General features: G+C 41.2%; 1 protein-coding gene across 4 annotated transcripts in view; it reads right to left on the bottom strand.

Annotated features, from left to right (window-relative positions):
• The window catches only part of BIN1 (bridging integrator 1), a 90,416-nt gene extending 80,949 nt beyond the window's left edge, over positions 1-9,467 (bottom strand). For all 4 annotated transcript variants that reach the window (XM_066553907.1, XM_066553909.1, XM_066553908.1 and 1 more), the window contains exon 1: positions 9,340-9,467. In XM_066553907.1, the coding sequence (XP_066410004.1) occupies positions 9,340-9,423 (84 nt within the window). In that variant the 5' untranslated portion in view covers positions 9,424-9,467. The remainder of the gene's footprint in view (positions 1-9,339) is intronic.
• Between the last annotated feature and the right edge of the window lie 13,394 nt (positions 9,468-22,861).

Genomic DNA, 22,861 nt, shown 5'->3' with positions numbered 1-22,861 from the left:
ACAGTGCCCTCCAGGGCCAGGTTGAGCTACAGAATGTGGTTTGTCCCATCAAAGTGGGAACATATGGATCAACAGATGATCAGCTCTTGGTTCTTCCCTAGCAGCTTTTGAACAGCTCTTCTCCTTTTCACCTTTGCTTTTTCTTCAGCAGAGCTGAAGGGCAAGGAACAGTAAATTAGAGAGCTAGGCTTGATAAGGCAAGTCCTCTGGCTGTGAATGAGTGTTAAGTCCATCAGCTTCTTTGCCAGAGCACTTGTTAAGAATCTGGGCCACGCCGGTTTTGGAGAGGAAAATCACCACAAAGTGCTCCCCAAAGAGCCTCCTCAAAAATGAAGGCCTCAGCTGGAGACTTGGGACTGCCAGCTCGGGAGACATTCCAGCTAAAACACCCCAGCTCCAAGTCACCTTCATCCAGCATGACAAAGCAGCTCTTTTAACGTACTCCATCCACAGCCTCACAGTAAGGGCATCCAGCCCTGATAACGCACACTTCCTCCCTGAATTATTTATGGCCACCAAGGGTCACAGAATAAGGAGAGCAAAAGCGTCCAGCTTGGCAAAAAGCTCTAGTCTGGCAACTGACTCTGACATCCATTCACAGAGAAGTCCCAGACCATGAGCAATTGGGTGCAGCACACCATTCCAGAGCTCTGTGATTGATGGATCATGTCATCCCTCTGACCTTCTGACTCCCACCACGGTCAGGTGAACAAACCCTACTGTCCCAGCCCTGCACAAAAACTGTTCTTCCTCTCCAAAGAAAGACAAATCTCTTTTTCCACTTTCTTCAGCTACTTTCACAAAAATTTTACTATTCAAAAACAGTCCTGAATGTTTGCCTACAAAACAATTCATATTAAACTTCTGCAAAAATATCTGAAAACCCTTTTACGTCTTTTGGAATACACTTTTACTGAAACAAACCAGAATCGTCTTTATTAACTGAGACTGTCCAATATTTACATTGGAATTGCTTCAGAATAGGGAATGGCCTTTTTTGGCAATACATAATGCAATCACACTGCAGATACTAACAAATAATCATACTGACTGCTTGCATGATGTAGGAAACATTTTCAGAGCGAGTACATCCTTTTAATAGCTCAAGTTTATTAACACACAATTAAGCTTGGCCTTTCACAATGGCTGCCCAGTCTAAACAGACAAAAAAAAAATCCCTACTATCCCTCTACTGCAGAGGTCAGTTCAATACACTGAAGAATACCCACTTCACTCCTCTGCTGAGGAAGCTGTACCTTAAGGAGTGTTTCAGTCAGAACCCAAGTGTGTTTCTCCATCTGAATGATTTTACACTCTCCTTGAGCCTTTTGTGCCTCATGTGTCAGACTCAACACTTGGACCAAGGGGTCAGATTGCACCCACAGTGGGGAAAGACAGTAGCTCTCCAACACAACACTTTACTGCCTGAAAATTCAAAATTAATGAGCTGAACATTCAAATTCCAGGAAAGGAATTTCCTGCAATTTTTAAATCACACTCTTTTTTCCCCCTCAAGGTTTTGCCCATTTTTTCCCCACAATGACTGTAGAAGCAGGAATAAGGAAATAAGATTGGTCCTTCCACACTCAAGACTCACAGAGCTGGCAGGATCAAGACTTAAGCAGTTACAACAATTTACAGAATGGTTAATTTCACCTACAAGGCTGCTAGAGAGCTACAAGACCAGCATATCTGTTAAATAAAAAGATGCAGAGATCTACATTTTCTTCAAACGTCAGTCTTTATAACTCCTTGGTATAAGTTTGCATCTGTTGCTAGCACCATTCCAAGTGAATCCAATGGGAAGGACTGCTGTTTCACTCTGCAAATACCATGTAACTCAGTTCTGAGTTGGTTAAGTCACACATTATTGTTCCTGGCCTGATAAAATGCGCAATCAAGCCAAGTAGTACAAAGGAAAAAAAAAAACCCAAAACCTAAAGTGTAAACACTTTTAGCGTGTTTTCAAATACTGTAGTTTCTGTACCATTGAAGTTCCCTTTCCATCCCTGCTGGCAAACAAGCATTCAGCTCTAATACAGTTCCAAAGCAGAGTATTAGCAATTGCACAGTGAAAAATGTTTGCACTTCAGCTGTATCAACCTCTAATCTCCCTCCTGAAGAGCTAACTTTGAAACAACTGAGAAACTAATGTAGCTCTTAAACAAAGTTTAACACAAAGTTCCAAACCTATTTAAAATAAACAAACCAAATACAATCAATACAGAAGTCCCAAAAAAAAAAAAAAAAGGAATTTCAGAACAGGTTACCAGCTTTTTTCTGAAACTGCAGAGAGGGCAGCACTCCTGCCTATCAAGAGATTAAATATAGCCCATGGTTTTCACAGAGGGATTAGTTGCTGTTAAGCACTGCTTTCTCCTTATTGGTGAAGTTCGCACTCTCCATCCTGCCTGGCAGCCTATATTAAGAACACACGGCCACCCAGACTTCTTCTTTCTTGTAAAGAATGGGACAGAAAGAAAGGCAACACTGTCTGGCTTTCAGGACTCTCCCAGCAGCACTTCTGTTGAAGTTTCTGAGAGTCAGCATTTCAATCCCCCAGCCACAGGTCTGAGTAAAGCTCACTCCAACCCAGCCTAAACAGTAGAAAATTTTGTGCTGCACATGTGTACTAGCAGAGATCTGAGCAAACACAAAACCTATTTCTCATTTCATAAAGCTGCTTTATAGTGACTCTGCGAGACGTCTGTCTACATCTGTGAATGCCCCCAGCTCTGGGTCCCAAGTTCATCACAAAATGCAACTCCCTGCTCTGGCAAACCTTTCCTGAATGCAGACTCCCCATAACAAAGGAGAAACCCAGGAAAAAAAAAAAGGAGAGAAAAAAGGAGAAAAAAACCAAATTAAACAACTGTCCAACTTCAGTAGGTTGAAGAATTTCTATTCCCTTCTGTTCCTTCACATCATAAATCTACAAATCTAAAGAGAATCTACAAATCTACAGAGAGGTACTTTCTGAGTAGCAGCAAAGAAACAAAACTATGTAAGCAAGTTGGCATGACGAAAATATCACCAAAATGAAAAAAAAAAAAAACCTCATCAATCCTATTTTCTGTTAATAAATACATTTCAAGTTTTTCTCCAGGAATGTGGCACAGGACCTACCCTGCAGTATTTGTCAGCTGTATGAAGATCAAGAGGCTAGGAAAGTGCCCAGGGAAACCTGAACAGTCTGAGGTCCACCAGCCACTTGGATGCACCTGCTGAGAAGACACCTGACAAGATTTATTCATCCCCTGTGCCACTGCCAATAGCTCAGGCAAATTTGCAGGGGTTCCCCTCTCCTGTTCTGACAGTATTAGGTACTCAACTAATAGCATATTTAAAATTGATTTTGACTAGCAAGAAAATGGAAATTACTTTCTTCCCTCTCCCAACCCCTTCCTGTGAGAGATGTCCCCTTTTAGCTCAGTAGAAGGGATGCCAGAATGACACAGGTTTGGTGGCACTCACACATTCAATATTGTAGTTGCTGGGGAAACCCAAATAACCCTCAAGAGAAGGCTGAAACAGCCTGAAGTCAGAATGGGCCTTTTTGCACAATTCTACCTGCCAGCAGTGCTTCAAGGAGGCTTTATTTATATTTAATGTTTGTTCCCATCTCATTGCTCTGGTAGAGAATGCAGTCTCCTGGTCAGCATTAGTACAGTCTTACCCCATTAGAAGCTGCTGGTCTGCACACCCTGAATGGGCCAGCCCAGGTAGGGGCTGAACTGTGGCCAGCTCAAGGTGACAGACCTGCCTGCTCTGCTTGGCAAACCGAGTCTGGCTTTGTGATCATGTCAGGGTGCCAGCACAGAACTTCTGGGAAGACAGGCTGACCCCTCTGTGCACAGGTAGGCAGCCAGGGCTGTAAGATGATCCTTGCAAAGTTGCAGAACTCACACCAGGGGCAGCTCAGGTGTCTGGTCACCATGGCAACAGCAGAAAAACACAGCCACTCTAATGCCTGTTAACCTAAGGGACCCTCTTGTCATCCCAAATGTTTCTAGGACCAGAGCTTTATTATACATTTGATCCCAAGCAATAGGGTCTTGTGTCTCTGTCTAAAGAGTCACGAACAAAGGAAAACTTGTGTTATTTCTAAAGGCCCTAGTCCAGTTAGATGCTGAACCCAGCTTTCCCCAATGGCTTGGCTACAGCCACGTGCAAAGAACAATCATGATGTTGGAAAGAAAACAAACACCTGTGCCTGGAAATACAAACCTTGCCTAACAGCATGCAGGATGGAGGTAGAAGCCAGACAAGCTTTGATGTCTCCCCCAGAGAGATGAGGTCTGAAACACTCTGCACAGCCTAGAGCCTCTTTAAAAGTCCACAGAGAAAAGAGATCTTCCAGATCCAGCTTCATTAACCTGATCTCACAAGAACTGCACTGAAGAGGACTGTTTGCAAGACTAGAACTTACAGGGAAGATAAAATTACAAGGAATAGGGTTGGGCCTTTTCCAATCAGAAAATTCATCCATCCATGAGATTCTACTTCACATAAGAAATCTGTTGCCAATAGCCAGACAGAAGGGCACCTTCAGCACAGCACTGTAAGTGCACTGCCAGTCAAACCATTCCATGGGCAATGAGACATGTGGAGCCTGGTTTCCTATTTCACCTCCTCCCTGTACCATGCAGATTATCTGATACCAGTAATACAGTCTGAGCTCACACTGGAATCATCTGAACATTAGGGGCATTAATTCAGATCTTCCTGCTGTATCCAGTGCCTGTTTTCCAGCAACCTTTAGGCATAAAGTACCTTTGAGACTCTACCCATCCCCTAAGCCCTGCACTCTTAAAAAAGCAAGCTAACAAAGTAAAAAGCCCCGTCTTTGTCATCTGGGGAGTCCCTCAGAAAAAAAACAAAACATCAATTTTCCTGCCAGATCAGTAGGCAAAGAATACTTGTAGCTCTTCAGGCTATTTGTTCTTCACTGGCATAACAAGGCAGACTGCCACCAACCCATCCTACCCTATGCAAAGGCAAGAAAAAACCATAGAAGCTTTGCAGAGACAGAAGGACCCCGAAGGAAAACCAATAAGGAATTTCTCTCAAGTAGGTAGATGGATTACTACTTCTCAGTAAGAGAGATTTCTGCATCTACCATTTATATAGAAAGGCTCCCTGCCCACCTGTAGAGTTTCTACAGAGCAGGGAGCCTCTGACAGGTCAATCCCGGTAACAGCTGTATTTAGATTTGCTTTAAGGTTCTTGGGTACTGCTCATTAGTATGGACTCTCACCTGCCTCAAAAGGGCTGAAATTTTATTCCAAGTGCTTCCTCCTGCAATGCCCCACCTATTGGAGCTTGACTTAGAAGGACAAAACTGTCTTATCAGGGCAAACTCAAAATGCAAACCATGCCTCCTGCAAAGCCAGTTCCACCCAAACCACAACCTGTGAGACCAAGACTGCAGCCCAGGCTCCTTGGACTGTGCAGCCAGAGGCGAGCAGAACTTTGCTCTGACGGATAGTTTAACTGGGAATACTTCAAACACATGTGGGCAAACATCAGTGGAATTAACAAAGCCAAGAACAGGAAAACAAAGTGACATTTCATGGCAACAGGCAAGCCAGAGTCTGTGACTATAAACCACAGTCTACGACCTAAAATGTGACCCCCTAACACAAGGGAGTTTGGATTTCCAAACTAAGCTTTAGCAGGTCCCATGTGGAAAACAAAGCCTTCCCCTTTGGTTAGGGATGGAGAGGGAGAAAAGGGGATGCCTTGGTTTGTTGGTACATCAGAAGATACCCATGACAAAACACAACAGTCTGTTCATGTCACAGAACACAGACTCCTCATTTTGCCCAGCTTTGTAACAAAAAGAGAGTGAGAGACCACCACTACTATAGGATAAGAACTTCCCACACTAAGTCTAAGTAAAAATAAGTTCATTCCTTTCTACTCTCCAGACCAAAAAAAGCTCCCAAGGGAGAAAAAAAAATCTTTTTTTCTGATGTCAACTTTACAGTTCATCTCCTCAGACAAAGTTATTAACCTGTATGCAACTTAAATCAACAGTTGGTGCCCATACAGCCAATACACCTTTCCACACTGAACCTCCACCTAACATGCAGAAGGAAAGCAAAGAGCCAGATGCTGTGACAAGGACACTGCCAGCCAAGATACTAAATCCAACTCTTTGCTCCTTGAGCTCAGCTCCCTGCTGGAACCACACAGAGTTACCCTCACCCCAGGATGGCATCGAGTCATCAAGATGCTGTTTGAATTTGTTCAAAACAGAAACATGCACATGCAGGTAGACACATCCAGAAACAGGACATTATTAGAGGGAAATGGGAATTGTGGAAACTGGGGAGATTTTTTAAATTTTCCAAAGTGTTAAAATAAAACACAAACTTTAACCAAGATAATGGATTACAGACATAAAGAATAAAAACTTCACAGCCTCACTAGAAGAGTTTAAAAGAGCTGCAAACACCAGGCTCCCTCTAAGACACCATGACAGTGGGGGCATTACATTTTTACTCATATTTAAAAAGTTTAGAATTATGAAAAGTCCAGAGCTCAACATCTCAGTCTGAAAATCCTTCAGCTAAATTTAGGAGGAATAGATCGTGACTTCCAGTCTAAATATCTTAATTAGTTGAAAAAGGTGATATGAGTTAGAAACAGTTGCATGAGTTCCTTCTGCAAGGTGTGTTCCTCTTGATAGCAGCATCAATTTATTTGATACATTTCACTGGACAACTGGCAAATTATTGCCCAGTATTGTACTTGAGGCTACCTCTGAGTAGAGTTGGAGGTTAAATGGGTGTCCATCCCCTTTGTAAAAAGCACATTCGACCATTGTAAAAAGCAAAAGTCGACCATTCCATCGTCTATTTCCTGTGGGATTGCTCGAGTGTCTTCCAAAAATAGCCGACAGTTTTGCTGAAAGGCTCAAAACAAATAGCACTTCTGAAGGAATATCTTACATAGTTTACATAATAGGCATCTCAGAAGGGGAAAAAAGGATGTGTACAGTGTTTCAATGTGAATTCTGCACTGAACAAAAAGACATCATTCTTTGCTTAGCACAAGGCTGAAATTCACCAGGAAGAAAACTGCTGAGGTCAAAGCCTCAGGGCTCAAGTTAAGAAGGAGATATTCTCAAGGGAAGAACTTTTTTATCCTTGATTCAAATGAAAATACAATATGGAAAAGGAACAGTCCGCTTGTTTAAGTCTCAAAAAGGAAAATTTCGACCCTAGCCAAAGTATATTCACAACAAAATCTAACGCATATTTAAGCTGTTAGCAGATCCACCTCTGCACACTTCTGCTTACTGTTTTTTTAAAATTATTTAACACCTGGTCCTTATCTCCTGACCCACGGTTCACCCTTCCTGCTAAACACAGTATCTCAGTTTATAACTAAATACCACAAGTGTAGAGTGTCATAACCACTGGTGCTTCCACATCACTTCATATTCAGCTGCATCTCTCCTCACAACCTGAAGGTTAAGACTGACATATATTCCTCAGTGAAAAACCTATCCTTCATGGGTAAAATACTGAATGCTTCACAAAAGAAGAATTGTTACGTAGAATCCTGCAGCAGTATGAAGAGGCAAGTCAGATGATGAAGCAAGCAATGCCATTTTTTTTCTTTTTTTGACAGCCCAGAGTTTTAAATTGCGCTGTTTGCATCAGGGTAACAACGGCTGAAGGGTCTAAAATTTGTGTTAGCAAGTGCTTTGGGCTTGTTTTCCTTTTCTCCTTAGAGCAAAACAAGCCGTGCTTTTCTCTTCCCAAAGAGACAAACAACTGCTTTCAGATCGTGCAAATCACCTGCAATACCCAGCTAACTCTCGATTTTTATTGTCATTCCTAGTCCCCAAACACCACCAGGGAGTGAGCAAGGAAGTGAGCTAGATCAACAGCTGACAAATTTGTGGAAAATCCTGCTTAGGAAAAGAACCTGTGTGTGTTTGATAAGAGAGGGCAGGGCTTGGCAGGACACACTTGGTTCCAAGCTGCACCACTAAATATAAAACTCCATCAGCAGGCCCAGAAGCTCTACCACCTACCCTAATGTTAACTACAAATATGGTTGCCATCTGGTGGTTAACACAGAGTGAAGTTTAGCATCTGTGATGAGTTCAAGGTGGACCAGATTCCCTGTCCTGTCCCCTCTGGAACAGCAGTGGTATAAAGAAAACCACAGATGTGGCCATGTTCACTCTTGTGTACAGAGTGAAGCCAGGACCTTGCTGCTGCAGTTCCATACTGGATCTGGCAGTCATTGGGGAATTTTACAAGCAGTCAGACAAGTTCAAGGGATGCTCCTCATCTCAGCAAGCGAGCTAAAAGTAGTGGATGCAGCATGGGCAACATTAAATAAAAGTGGTTTGGGCTGCCATTCTCACCCAGCAGCGTTTTTGAGCAGTGTCAGAGATTGGTACAAGGCTCAGGCCAGCACTGCATTTAATCCCAGCCCTCCTAGATTAAATCTAGCTTCTAAAGATAACTCCCAGGGAACACGAGCAGCAGTGGGCAGATCTGCTCGCCCGCCCTCCCTCAAAGATGCACCAGTCCTTATTCAGTCAATGTCATCTCACAGCAAACCACTGAAAACCAAGACGAGCGTGCCCGCAATAAAAGCAGCTGATCAATGTCCCTGCGTAAAACGCCCGATAATCCCTCCCCAGAGCAGGCAGCTGGCATCAGATGCAGCATGCCAGAGGGATGAACAGGAAAAGTATCCATTGCATATTCCTGGCACCTTCTGCCGGCACAGGGGTGGGCGGAGAGCAGCGAAAGGGCTCCCGGGATTCAAAAATCCCCCCCCCCCCTTCTCAGCAGATCGGCACAATGTTTAGAGGCCGTACGGCTGGACCACCACTCCAAAACGAGGAGCTCAAGGTCAGCACAGCGAGCAGCGACTATCGCGCGATGCTGGTGAAGATAAGGAGCGAGTGCCCGTCTCCTTTCCCTCCCCATCTTTGAGGTTACGCATTTAGCGCTATGGCAAAGCACAGAGCCGCTCTCGAAAACGCTGCATAAAGCACACCCTAAATGCCACAAGCAAAGGTCTCCTCCTGGTGAAACAAAAAGCATCCGCGGATCCAAGCCGAGCGTGCGGCGCTCCTGCAGCCGGCCGGAGCCGATGCCATGTTTCCGGCGAGCCCGCAGCGCTCCAGCGGGGACACCCGGCATCCTCGGGATGCACAGGGCCCCCGGCTCCGCAGGCAGGGAAGGCAGCTGCCACCCCCCAGCAGGCACCCACTGCCAGACCCATCCCTGCTCCGGGCAGGGCTGTCATCCCCGGTGCCCGCGCCCAGCCCCGCATCCCGGGGATGCCCCCCTTCCCCGCTACCTTCTCCTGCGCCCGTGTCAGCCTCTTCTGCACGTTGGTAGCGAATTTCCCGGCCGTGACCCCCTTGCTGCCCAGCTCGGCCATCTTGCCTGCTCCTTTTAACGGGCTGCGAGCGACGGACCGGCAGGAAGGGGGGGAAAACCCGGCGGGCAGGCGATGGCCCCGGCCGTCACCGCCGCCGCCGCCCGCCCGCCGCCTTTTAAAGGGACAGCGCTGCCTTACAGGGACAGGCACGGGGGCAGGTTTGGGACGGATTTCCCCCACCCTGCCGCCTCCAGGTCCTCGCCGCTGCCCGTCCCAGAGGAAGCCAGCAGGGTGGGAAAGTCCGGGGAACACCGCAAGGCATTCGTCTTAGGTGGTGGGATGAGTTTGCTGCCGTCTTTCATCCCGCAGCAAAACGCCACTCTTGTTTTAAGAGACTTGTGCTACTAATTGTTATCTCTAATTGTCCAAATTCAAAGGACAAAGGTACTTTCCAGATTACTCCTGGATATTCAAAAGCACAAAGGGAAATTTAATTCCTTAAAGAAGGGCACCTGGAAATTAATCAAACCTCTGATTTTAAAAGGTGACATGAAATTTCAGAAGATTCCATCCTTTAATCATGGAATTATTAAGGTTAGAAAAGACCTCTCATGTAATTGAGTCCAGCCATTACCCCAGCATCACTGTGTTCACCACTAAACCATACCCCCAAGTGCAACATTCCCCCACTCTTTGAACACTTCCAGGGATGGTGATTTCACCATATCCCTGGACAACATATTTCAATGCCTGACCACCCTTTCAGTGAAGAAATTTTTCCCAATATCCAATCTAAACCACCAACAGCACATCCTGAAGCCATTTCTGCTAGTTCTGTCACTTGTTACCTGGGAAAAGAGAACAATCTCCACCTTGCTACAGTCTCTTTACAGGTGAGCACAGAGAGTGATGATGTTGTAGTTGAGACAGCCACAATACCCAGAGTATCATCATACAAGTTCAGAAAGCTTCAAGCCATACAGAGTAACATCATACCTCATCAGAAGGCTCCAAGCATCTGCCCTTCTTGTTGTTTAGCCCAACCTTTTAAATTCTTCATCTTACATGCATTGCACCTGTGTGCCCTCTGCTCCCTTTGGTGGTTGGTCAGTGCCCCTGGGCACTCCATGGCTCAGTGCTGTCAATGCTGCTCACCTGCTTCTCACAGCTGTGCCCACTGGGGATGAGGCTCTGCCTCACTCCCAGTCACCACCACAAACTGTGTGCCGACATGATGAGGCCTCCCCTGAGACTCCTTTCCTCCAGGCGGAATCCTCCCAGCTCCCTCAGCTGCTCCTCACAGCACTTGTGCTCCAGACCTTTCACCAGCCTTGTTACCCTTCTGTGGACACACTCCAGCACCTCAGTGTCTTTCCTGAATAGCATGGCCAGGAAACTGAGCACAGGATTTGGGGTGTGGCCTCACCAGTGCAGGTACAGTGAGGTGATCACTGCCCTGGGTCTGGTGCCACACTGATGCCACTTCTGATGCCATTAGCCATGATGCCATTGGCCTTCCTGGCCACCTGGCTTTGGTTTTGCTTTGCTAGGTCTACTGGGCAAATACCTTTTGTGAAACTTTATTCCTTTGCACGTCAGGACAGAGTTCTGCTTCCTGGAACACAGGAAGCCACCTCAGTGCTGTTATTCACATCCTAATCCTCAGCCCCCAGGCTTCCCTCAGTACCACACACCAGGGCTTGGGTGAGTGGTGGGGAAGCTTCCTTCCTTCCTATCCTGCTCCTGCACACTCATCCCAGTTCTTTGTGGGAGCTTGGGACTATGTGCACTCAGTACCCAGTACAGTACCAACCAATCCAGTGCTCTACAGAAAATTGAGACATATAGCAAACTCACATTTACCTTTGTTTAAGGTGGAAGCACCTATTTTAATTCAACGATGGGACCAAAACCTCCATATGTCCCTGGAGCATTTCACACAGCCATTATTTTTCCAGATGAAGACTGTTATCTCCAGTTTCACACACAGGGAATAGTGTAGCACGCACTACTGCAATGTAAAGCAACGGATAAATGTTGAAGGTGATAACTTAAGACAGCTGAGCCAGGTCTTCCAACATATATGTCATTTATTGTTTCCCATTTCTGCTTCAGTACTATTTCTGTTCATTCCAAACAGAAAATAAAAATAAAAACAATTGTCTTGCCAGAGCCGTTAGAAACTGTGAGCAGAGAAGCTGTCAACACCTCTTTGTAAGGCTTCATGAGACAGTGCCTCTGCATTTCTTGCCTGTTTTGACAATGGCTTTTTTTAATGACAAAACCTTCATTCAGAATCTAGTTTAAATCCATGGTATACTTCAATTATGTTAGTAGACATACTATTCCCATTTAATAAAATACTAGGGCATGTGTTCCAGTTGTGCATAAGAAAAGTGCAGTGACACTGGACATAGTGTGTGACTACCCATGATGCCAATCTGTATTGCAAACTGCAAATTTATGCAATTTCTTCCTGGTTTTACATCTAGTATTCATCTATCTGTATGATTAGCATTTAGTATTAATATAAATTAATACTAAATGCTAATCATACAGATAGATGAATACTATTAATATAAATTAATACTATAATATTGTATATATATTGTATAATATTTATTTATATTAATACTATAAATACTCATTTTCTGTAGTATTTGTCCCAAATGCATCTGATTTCTTCCATAATTTCAGCCTTACTAGTTATTTTCATATTACCTTTCTTCTTGGGTATCATCCATAATTTTTTTCTCACCCTCACGTCCCCCGCCTTAGCGGTTTTCAAGGTTGAAAGATGCACATGTGGTTAAACATTTGTAACATCACGTTAAAAAGAGCAGATGTTTCAGGGTCAGAACACATTCCTCTCCGCCCTACCTCATATATTTGCTCCTCCTGCTTAGGTCTTTTCTTCAGTGGAACTGGTTTTGAGAGGATTTTTTTCTGATTACGTCCTTTCAAGTGAAAAGCAAATTAGCTGAGAAGAGAGTCCACAGCAAACATCAGACAACCGTGAAACAAAAGCAGCCAGACCACAATGAAAAATGATGACAAACTGTGTACACTTTAAAAGCTGGGATTAACAGCAAGTATCCACCTCTCAGCATGAGTCATTTCCCAGTTATTTCTGTACTTGATTGGATCAGCACCAAAGCTGCAAAGCATTTGCTGGGCTCCAGGTGTGTTGCAAAAGGTACTCCCCTGGCGTCACCCACATATTATGAGTGGCCATGCACCTGAATGACCATGTAAGCCATTTCAGCCAGGTAACATATGCAGGAGGTTGTTGCTTTGTGAGCAAGAAAGGCTTCAGGCTCATATCTGTCCACCCTTGTTCTGATCTCAAGCTTGCTGTGTTTTACAAGGTTATAAATGTAAATAAATTCAATTGGACTGCAGTGCAATTATCTTGTTATAAATATACAGGCTGGTAACTTAATGCTTTTATATTTGTTTATGTTTTGTTTCATTGTGTAACAGAGATGTCAAGCCTTTTGGAAGCCATTAGTGACAGATTCTGCACAATTTGAGTTAATATAAATCAAACTTCATGCTTAATGGGTATCATCTGCAATGAGATTAAGTTCAATACATGCATAGTGGTCTAATCTATTCTAACACTGGACCCCAGAACACTTCATTTTGCCCAACTGTAACCAGCTAAACATATTTAATTTCAGCTGAGTCACCTTGGCTCCTTTTATAGTCAAAAGAGAGAATCTGTATCTCCAAAGCTGAGGAAGGGTAAACCAGAAAGATCTCCCTTCCCCCTGAGCTACAGAGGGAGATTAGCTGGATAGCTTAAATAGCTGAAGTTAAGAAAGCCAGATGGGTTATGAAACCCACCTGTAGTCCATCTCCCTGGTGACAGCATGACTCATTGCCACAGTTCAGAGGGAAGAAGCAAATCTGTCAAACACTCCAGCACAAACAGGCATATCTAACGTGTACATAGTCACCACTGATTTTTTATGGCTCTCTTAATTGATTAATGCTCTAGTCAATAATAACTGTGTTAGGCCTCAGCCCCATAAGTGCATTTGACTTCTCAGTTGTCTCATTAAAGGGAGATGAACTGTTCACCTGTTTACAATTAAACATATGCTTAAATGCTCACCGGCTTGGAGTCTATTATTTTGTAGCTTAGGTACAATTTATTCCCTTCATTGCACAAATTGTTGTTCCAGCTATTTTTTTCATTATTATCAGTACTCCTGTTTTGCCAGTTTTGTCCATCTGGGAGCAGGATGTTTTCTTCATGATTAGAAGAGTGATTGCAAAGAGTGATTTCAGCAATGTATCCATTAACTTTTTATTTTTTCTGACTTGAACCTTTTAATTGTAGTTCGCGTGTTTAAAAGTACAAGCTGTGATAATCAAAATCTTCCCTGCTACTGATGGCAAAATCTTTCATAATACAACTCATTTAAATAAAATAATTGTAAAATAACAGCAGAAGTGGTTTCTACTATTCATGTAACTAGAAGTATATAGTCTCTGTTCCAATTACACAGAGGATTAAAAGCCAGTTAAATTGATTTTTGTTTCTTTTCAGCAAGGATTTTTGATTTTAAGCATATAATTAACATTTTTTAGAAAATATTTAGTAGAGCTCAGTTAATTAAATGTTTATGGAAATATAAATATATCATTATTGGATTCTTTAAATTCTTATACCAAATAATATTTGCAGTAAACTGTTTGAAGAGCTCTAAAGCCCTTTACCCCAAGTACTCATATGATGCAAAATGGGTCTATTTCAATCACAATTTTTTGTAGCATTCAAAGCTGAAGTTCAGATATCAAAGAACCTGGTTGTTTGGATCTGTAGTTCTGTTCTGACTCTGGCTGTAGCACTACAGGCCAGTTGGCCTCACTCCCTGCCAGCACCACTCTCTGGCTTCAGTGACATCAGTTAAAGGACTAATTTAAGACAGCAAATCCAACATCTTGAAAACAACAAATTGCACTAAATATATTATGTAACAAAATCTAATCAAGTTCTAACTCCAACCTTGCCCACCTTTTTCTTTCCATTGCAGATCATGCATTCTTCTGGGACAGCATTCCAGAAGAGATTGCAAAGGTGATTTCTGTCTTGTTTAACCTGATAACATTGTCAGGGATAATTTGGTTATCCATTTCACCATTATCTAGTTTGCCTTAAAATTCCTTCCTGACTGACTATAATCTCTTGCAAACTCTCCCTTTGTTCTCCCACAGGAAGGTGCAGGGAAGAATCAGGAAGTTTCTGCCATAAAAATAATAGATAAGAACTTGCTGATTGCATGTTCTCTCCTTTAAAACAAGTGCAACGTGAAAGAACTTTGATTTAAAAATAGTGTCCGAAGGTGTTCCCTCCCACAGCTCTCAGACACTCAGTTCCTGTTGAATCTCTCCATTCTTTTTTATGAGAAACAGAAGATGATACTCAAGTTACTCTTGTCATGCTCTAAACACACCAAAAAAAAAAAAAAAAAAAACCAACAAAAAAACTAATACTCCAGCACTGGGAAGGCTCCAAAGCTGAGAGCTTTGCCTGCCTAGTCCAGACTCACCTGTTCAGAAACAGAGAGAGGCAGGAAATAAAATGGCATTAAAACTTTGTGTCATGTCTCACTGAAGACTGTCCTGTGATTGCAAGCTTGCTTGAATTTTAGGGAATTACTGGGTGCTCATGATGTGCTTTACTGGAACCTCCAAATTTTGGCAGATTTTTCAAAATTCAGAGTGTATTTCTTTTCCATCCACATACCTGTTTAGGTGCTTGATGCACATGCATGTAACTATTTTTTTTCTCTGCCTGAGTGGATTTAGCCATTACAAAGTGATCTTTGGCCCTGAATTTGTGACAGATTAGCTGCCCTTCACTATTAAATGAAGTGATTAAAAAATGGCAATGGTCTGTAAGCTTTGCACAAATATATTTACAAGAAGCTTGTCAAAATGTCTGTGTACCCTATTGTGCAGGAAAAAAAGGGGTTTAGCAAATATGAAATAATTTTGGTTTTCATTATCATCAGTCAGTAAGGAACAGGCAGTCATGTGCTTCCTTAGGAAAATACTCTGAAAATTCTGGAAGCTTTCAACTATTTATTAAAATATCTAAAAAAAATCAGAAATAATTATATACTCAAATGGACAGGTTGGTTTATCCCCATCTATAGCTACAGTAGAACACATGGGCCAACTGGTGGAATCACACAAAGGATCTCATATCACCAGGATACCATATCAACAGCACAAACTGTCACTGAAATGCAGGAGGTATTTGATATTTTCTATCAAACACACATCCACAAGGTTCCACACTTGTGATAACCATGCCAGGTGGATTATGTAATGCTAACAGTTGTCCCAGTTGCAATGTCTTCCTCCTTGCTTCCCTTTACCAAGAGCCTCATTTTATTTCCTTGGCAACGAAATAGAATGACTTATTCACTGCACATTACTTACAAGAGCCATCTCTCCTTCAACTACTGCAAGGTTGCTATCAATTTAAATCTTTGCAGTTTTCAATATTATACAACTCTTTGTTTTTGAGGTTTGGGATTTGATTTTTCCAAAAATAAGGATGGTAACTTTCCAGTCTGGGCAAATTCTCTTTTCTCCACATATCTAATAAAACATTGGATACAATTTATTCATACAATCTATTCTGTTTAATAATTACTGACATTTATTATAATGTTTTCCTAGACCTGGATTAGAAGAAAATACAACACAGAAAAATGTAAAAAAAAATATTCTTACCTGTAACAACTCAGCCATTTCCAGAGTTCTATCAACTCTGTAAAAAGGCTTTCATAAAGATTCAGCAAAAAACAGTGAAGGCCTCAAATAGTTAGAATTGATATATTTCTCTTCCCAAATTATGTGACATTTTAATGTATCATTCAACGCTGTGACATCTTCAAGTTTCCCTGCCAAGTTTAGCAAGGAACATTCACAGTCCTACAGGAAGCATCCTCTACAGTTTAATGAGTGAAAGCCATGTGTGTACAGATATCAGGGTCATCAGCATGTAGAAGAATAAACATAAATTTCAAGCTAAATTTCCATTTTGTTTCCATACTGTATTTTGAAACAAGGCAACACTATCAGATAAATGAACCAAATGTAGTCAATTGTGAAAAATTTTCTTAACACTTCACTCCCTGCACAAGTGATGGAAATACATGTTATTTCTACTACTGTACTCTGACAGAGAAACCACATGTCTAGAAATGTTGCAGCATCTGAGCATTTTTACAAGGATTTTTTAAATAATTTTTAATAGGAATTTTAATATTTTTTTTAATTTTTGATGTTCCCTCAAAATCCCTTTTGGATTTCCCAACCTTTTGAAATCACGTGAATAGGTGTCCAGGCAGGAAAAAAAGTCATAATCTGAATCACAAAAACTGAAAACCAAAGAAGGACAGGGGGAATTAAACCATCACTTTAACATTTTCAATTTTTTTAAGGAATTCACAGCCTTGAGTCACAAGCTAAGGAAAGACAAAATGTGACACTTCTCTCTTAGACATGGAGATAAAGGTAAATTAATTATATATATGTTGCAGAAATATGCTGAGTGTAAAACAAGCTTCCAGAAACTGGTAGCAAATAGAAACCCAAAAGGCAGCTATTAACAGAGAGCAGTATTTTTGGTCTACATAACAGCAGTGAGCAAAACAAAGCAAACTGCCTGGATAGGAATAATCTTGCACAGCATTATCCCCTGGCTGTATGTGTGCTGTCAGATCTTCTGATATCCTAGATTTAAAACAACCAACCAAACAAAAATAATCCCTTCCTAGCAAGCCAACACGATCCAGATTTACCAAGTCTTACACAGTAAATATTTAGAAAGGAAAGCAAGACTTCATTCTCTAGACAGAGCAACAAATAGGTACAATCCACTTGCAGATCCTACAAACACTTGCACCAACTCATAGCCTCAAAAGGGTGTGGTAATCCTGGAAACCACACAGTTCTTTCCTGCTGAAATTACACATTTCCATTCTATTTAAAAAGTTTGTTGTTTGTTTTTTTTTTTTTTTTAATGGGGGAGAAAAAGAAGGTTTGACCTTGCCATTAATTAAATGTTTCCTAGAGATATTTAATTAATCCTCTCCTATCCTATCCTCTCCTATACCATCCCATCCTATCCTATCCTATCCTATCCTATCCTATCCTATCCTATCCTATCCTATCCTATCCTATCCTATCCTATCCTATCCTATCCTACCCTATCCTATCCATTATCACAGCAAACAAGTCTTCATCTTCTTATATAATTACCAGAATATAAAAAATGGAAATACAACTATTTGTCCTTTATACTGTATTGGATAGAACAAGGCACCAGAAAGGTTTTGATAAAGATACTCTGATCAGATATGATATTTTTAGAAAAAAAAAATTTACAGATTCCTTTTTATTTATATGTAATATTAGAGGCAGTTCTCTAGTACCCAATTAATTATCTTGAAATTGGAGGCTGCTGACAGCCAACAGAAATGTCCAGCTGACCACAAAAATAAAATTGACTCACTGCTGTCTTTGATGCACTTGTCTTGGCCCCTTGGTTACAATCACTAGTCACTAAAAACACCAATCACAATCACAACTCCTTTTTTCTGGTTTGGCCTTCAGCAGGGATCAATTTGGGAAGTTTTGCTGCATCTGCCTGCAAATGATTGCATATGGAAAAGATTTTTTTCTTTTTTATGTTTTGTTTTAAACATCCAATCCATGTCTATTATATTTTCCTCTCCCAGTTGTGTCTTCCTCCTTCACTTTTTCCCCTGCTTTTGCAACGTCTCTGAGCTTAGTTTTGGCATGTTTTGGTCCTTTGCAATGCAGCCTATTTTCTCACAGACCATTTCTTGAAGACACGAAAACTCCCCATTTTCTGGTATTTTTGGGCTTTTTTTCAATTGCATTTCATTTGATCCTATCTCCTTTCCAGAGTGTTTGTAAGCCTTTCTTTTCGGATTCGCAAGATTCTGTTTCCCTTCCCGAAAGTAAATTTCATTCCTACATGCTATCAAGTGCAGGCAGATGCCCCAAAGCTTGCCAAAATGGATCCCCGCTGAAGGCCAAAACAGGAAAGAAGGACTTAGAAACCTGATGGAAAGGAGATAGCATCAAAGGAATTGCAATTGGAGGAGAAAAAAAAAAAAATTGGGAAATTTGGGGAATTTAATGACTATGAGAAAATGGACCGGGATTCTATCAGAGCAATGCAAAACACCAAAACAGGAGGTAGCATCAAAGAAAATGTCTATTATATTTTCCTCTCCAAGTTTTATCTTGCTCCTTGACTTTTTCCCCTGCTTTTGTAATGTCTGTGAGCTTAGTTTTTGTATGGTTTGGTTTTTCGCTCTTCTCTGATAGAATCCCGGTCCATCTTCTCACAGACACTAAATTGCCTACATTTCCCAATTTTCTTTTTTTCCTCCCTCAATTGCTTTGATGCTATCTCCTTTCCAGCGTGTTTTATCAAAACCAACTAAAGAAAGTATCTTCTAGCTAGCATTTCTTACTCTTTTATGAGTGACCAGCCCCTTAAAAATACTTGAACAAACATTAAAGCATGACAAGCCTTCCTTGTTTTAGTCCTTCTTTACAGATCCTGGAGAAATAAATAATGGATCCTCATTGCTCCCTGGTGCTGGCACTAAATATCTCTCTTTCCAGTCAAATTGTTCAACATTCTACTTCCAAACTTTAGATGTCAAGTGCATTTTGATAACCAATGAAGAGAATGCTTCCATTTGTTGCCTAAAGACATCCAAAAATAATGAGCTCTTTTGTCCTCTCTATTTTCATATCAGTGTGCAGTTACATCATAGTCATAGAAGTAAAGCAAAGGCTTAGCAAGATTTTCTCCTCTGAGAAGTAGCCAATTCAGTGGAAAAGCCTGAGGACCCTGACCTAACTCAGCATCTGGGAATGTAAGGTTATTCCCCATCCACTGTATGTTTTTCTGTAATTTAATTCATTTTAATTTTACATGAATATCACAATTGATATTTAATCACTTCTCATGGCAGAAAATCATTAGTAGCCCACTGTTTTGTGTTCCAGTAGAAAAAAAGACAATGTGCTAATTGTAATTATTTTCTAGTCAAATAACAGCATAAATTTCATTTGGTTTTGCCTCTAGTATTGTGTGGTGGAATGCCAACATCAAAAATAATAATGCAAGTACATAATACCAAATTATACATCAACACAACTGCAGTAATTACAATCAGTACTCTTGCATTCCAATGTGACCCAGAATCAAGACAGATTAAAACATTAATCTCTACCTATGCATTTGCTAATGAAGCTTTGTCAGCTGAGATGACCCAGTCCCAGAAGATGCAGAAAGAGAAATTCAACACAATGAAACTGTTCAGTGTGGGCCTAAAATTTACAGCCTTGAAAACATACAAACATTATAGACATCTGCTCTGATGGAGCAGCATGGCAGATCTTTCCTGCCTCAATCTAATCTGACATGACCAGTGGATGGAGAAGTGTAGCCATTCCCTGCAGAGGTGATGATTGATCTCTGCATCACAAGAGGAGTTAGAAAGCTTTGCCAGCCGAGATTTATGTCTCAGAAATCTGCAAAGTTGGGATGTTTTGTAACCATTTTAAAAATAGAATGTAGGACAGAGGTGAGACAAATGGCTGCCCACACTTCCTGGAGCTGATATCTATTTATATTGCAAATCTAAGCCTGACATGCAACCAGTGAATGATTACTTCTTGGATGAATGTGGTGCCTTCATTCTTTGTGGAAAGAAATGCATGTTATTTCATACAACTTCATCTGAAAATAACAGGTGTTTGGTAAAGTTATCATGATTACTATGCATTTATTATTTATGAATTTGTGACCATAAGAGAAGCATCTATAAATGTGATAGTCGTTAGGAAAATTAGAAATACTGATTGCCTTTTCAGTGGTATCTTCTTAGATGAAGATGTTTAGTCAAGTCCCTCCAGATATGTGTAACTGACTCTCTGCATACCTTTCTGATTCTCTAATCCACTAGACTTAATTCTTCTTATTTGCATCTGGGATGAGACTGTCTCTGCATTATTTGGGAATCTTCACGCAAATTTAAGTGTTCACCCCTGTCTGCATAAAGGAGACAAAGAGCTTCATGAACTCTTTGAGCTGCTGAAAGTGAGAAAGGCTTGTCCAAATATTTCTTATCCCATTCTTAGCTGTGGTGGCAAACATTCTCTTGCAGTCGTTCATCCCTTTGACACTTCTTTCCAAAATCCCTGACTCCAGCCTTCCTTTTGTCTGAGTCAAGTGGGCTGCTGCAGTGAGTTTACACTTCAGTGAGTTTACACTTCAATGAAATTGTTTCCCAACTAGATAAACATTTGAGAGCAAACACTGAGTTTTAAACATTGCCAAGATTGCTACAACACCCTCTAAATGCTGTCAGATGATCTCCTGTTTGCTGCAATGTTTAGTGCAGTAGAGTCTGAAACACACAAATATCCCCCTCAATTACTTCCTGTCTCCTTTACTCTTATGTCACCTAGACTATGATCTCTTCAGAGTAGGAACTGCCTTTATTTTGAATTTTGCATGATAACAGGTAGAGTGTCAAAGCTCAATGATTAACAAACTGTTAAAGACAAATCTCCGCAGGAGCCATACAGGACTGCAAAGGCTGGATTTTCTCTAACAAAACGTTTCCCATATGAAACTTTGGACATGCTCTACTTTTTTCCACATGCAAATTCCCATTTTGAGCAAGGATATGCAAAAGATGAACAGAAATTGAGACTGTTTGCATGTACAGGGGCAAAGAGACTTTATGAAACAAGTGTAACCAAACTCCTCTATCTTTAAGAAGCCATAAGTACATTGCTCTTAGCTATATATATATATATACATATATATATATATTTATTTTTTTTTTTCCCCAGACACATAATCCCAGACTTTCACTAAGGAATACTATAAAGGCAGCACCACCTAGTGGTACCAAAACCACAGTGTAGTATTTTCAGTAGTTTCCTGAAAATCCTTTTGGAAACACAGGGGAAACTCAGCTGAAATTATTTTTTAAATACTCACATGACATTTTACATGTTTTGATCTTTTGTTTTTTTCATCAAGAACATGAATAAATATTTGCAAGCTCTTAGCATACATATATATATAAATACATATACTTGTTTTCTGTTGTAAGTACGCTTTGGAAAGGAAAAAGGGAAGTGAACAGGTGCATTAATCACAGCAGATAAAATATTTTTCTTTTTATTGTACATATATATTTTTTTTTCTTTTTAAATATCAGGTACCACAATAATTACTCCTCATACCTTTCTATCCAGCGTTATTATTTACTACTGCATGTGTAAGGTTTAGATGAAAACCAAACCTACACAGGAATAAGAAATACCTGGCAACTTTGGACCGCTTCCCAAATATTTTCCAGAGCACATTCCAGGGAATTGTAGTGTATCTTGCTTCAATAAATATAGTCCATGACAGAGGTGCTCACCTCTCAAAAATCAGAAGGGTCCAATGTGTCAGGGCCCAGTTTTCCTCCCCAGAGATGGTATTGGCACATGGATTTACATCTGTGCTCAGTAGCTGTACTGTGCTGGGAGTATCACTTGGTAGCAGTTTAGATCATCCTACCATCTGCTTTTCACTTAGCCCTGTAAATCCTCTATTGACACTTCTCTGACACTTCAGGAGGTGAAAAATCCTCGGATTCATCTGCATCCGTGGGAGCCTGCCAGTGCAAACTACCATTGTTCTGAGCAGTGAGAATCAGTGGTTTGTTACAGCCCTTCTGAGTCTTCCTCTGGGCATGCACTGGTAATGTTTGGCATTACCAAAGATTTAAATCTGTAATAATTCTATGAAATTATATGATAGTATGTTTTAAAGTTAGAAACATTATGTGACAACATAGCATAGGAAGGAAAAACCTCAGTGATCAAAACCAGCAGTGGCCTTGTTTTTTCAATGCAGTGCAAATAGTACACAACAGACACTCCAAACTATTCCTGCCTCATCCCTTTTCTCTCAGCCTGCCCCATCCTCCTTGCAGTTCACATCTCACCTCACCATTCCTGAGCTGGCACCCCCTGTGGTATTTGGTACAGCCACAAAGCCTCCACTCCTGTGGCTTTCCCACTCCTCCCTTCCCAGTCCCCAGCACCAGCCCAGCTCTTCTGTCCCTAGCTCCAAACTCACCCCCAGTGCCTGCTTCTGTCACAGCTGCCAGGCATCCTACTCTGCATCTTCACAGCCATGTCAAAGCTGGGGTATTTCAGAAGCTCCTAAGTTTCATTCACCACTGGCATACAATGTTGCTGGTGCTGGGACTATTTCACCACTGACCTTGTATATTCCTTCCTTGCCTACAAGAGAGTATGGAAAAACAGAGAACAAACTGACTGAATGGAGTTAAATCCTTTATGGAATTCTTTATCATTTCATGGTTGGGGATAATTTCTTTTAAGTCTTCCC

The sequence above is a fragment of the Molothrus aeneus genome, chromosome 7 (genome assembly GCF_037042795.1).
Source record: "Molothrus aeneus isolate 106 chromosome 7, BPBGC_Maene_1.0, whole genome shotgun sequence".
NCBI classification, from domain to species: domain Eukaryota; kingdom Metazoa; phylum Chordata; class Aves; order Passeriformes; family Icteridae; genus Molothrus; species Molothrus aeneus.
Note: the sequence above shows the minus strand (reverse complement) of the source record. Positions and strands in the feature narration are given on the sequence as shown.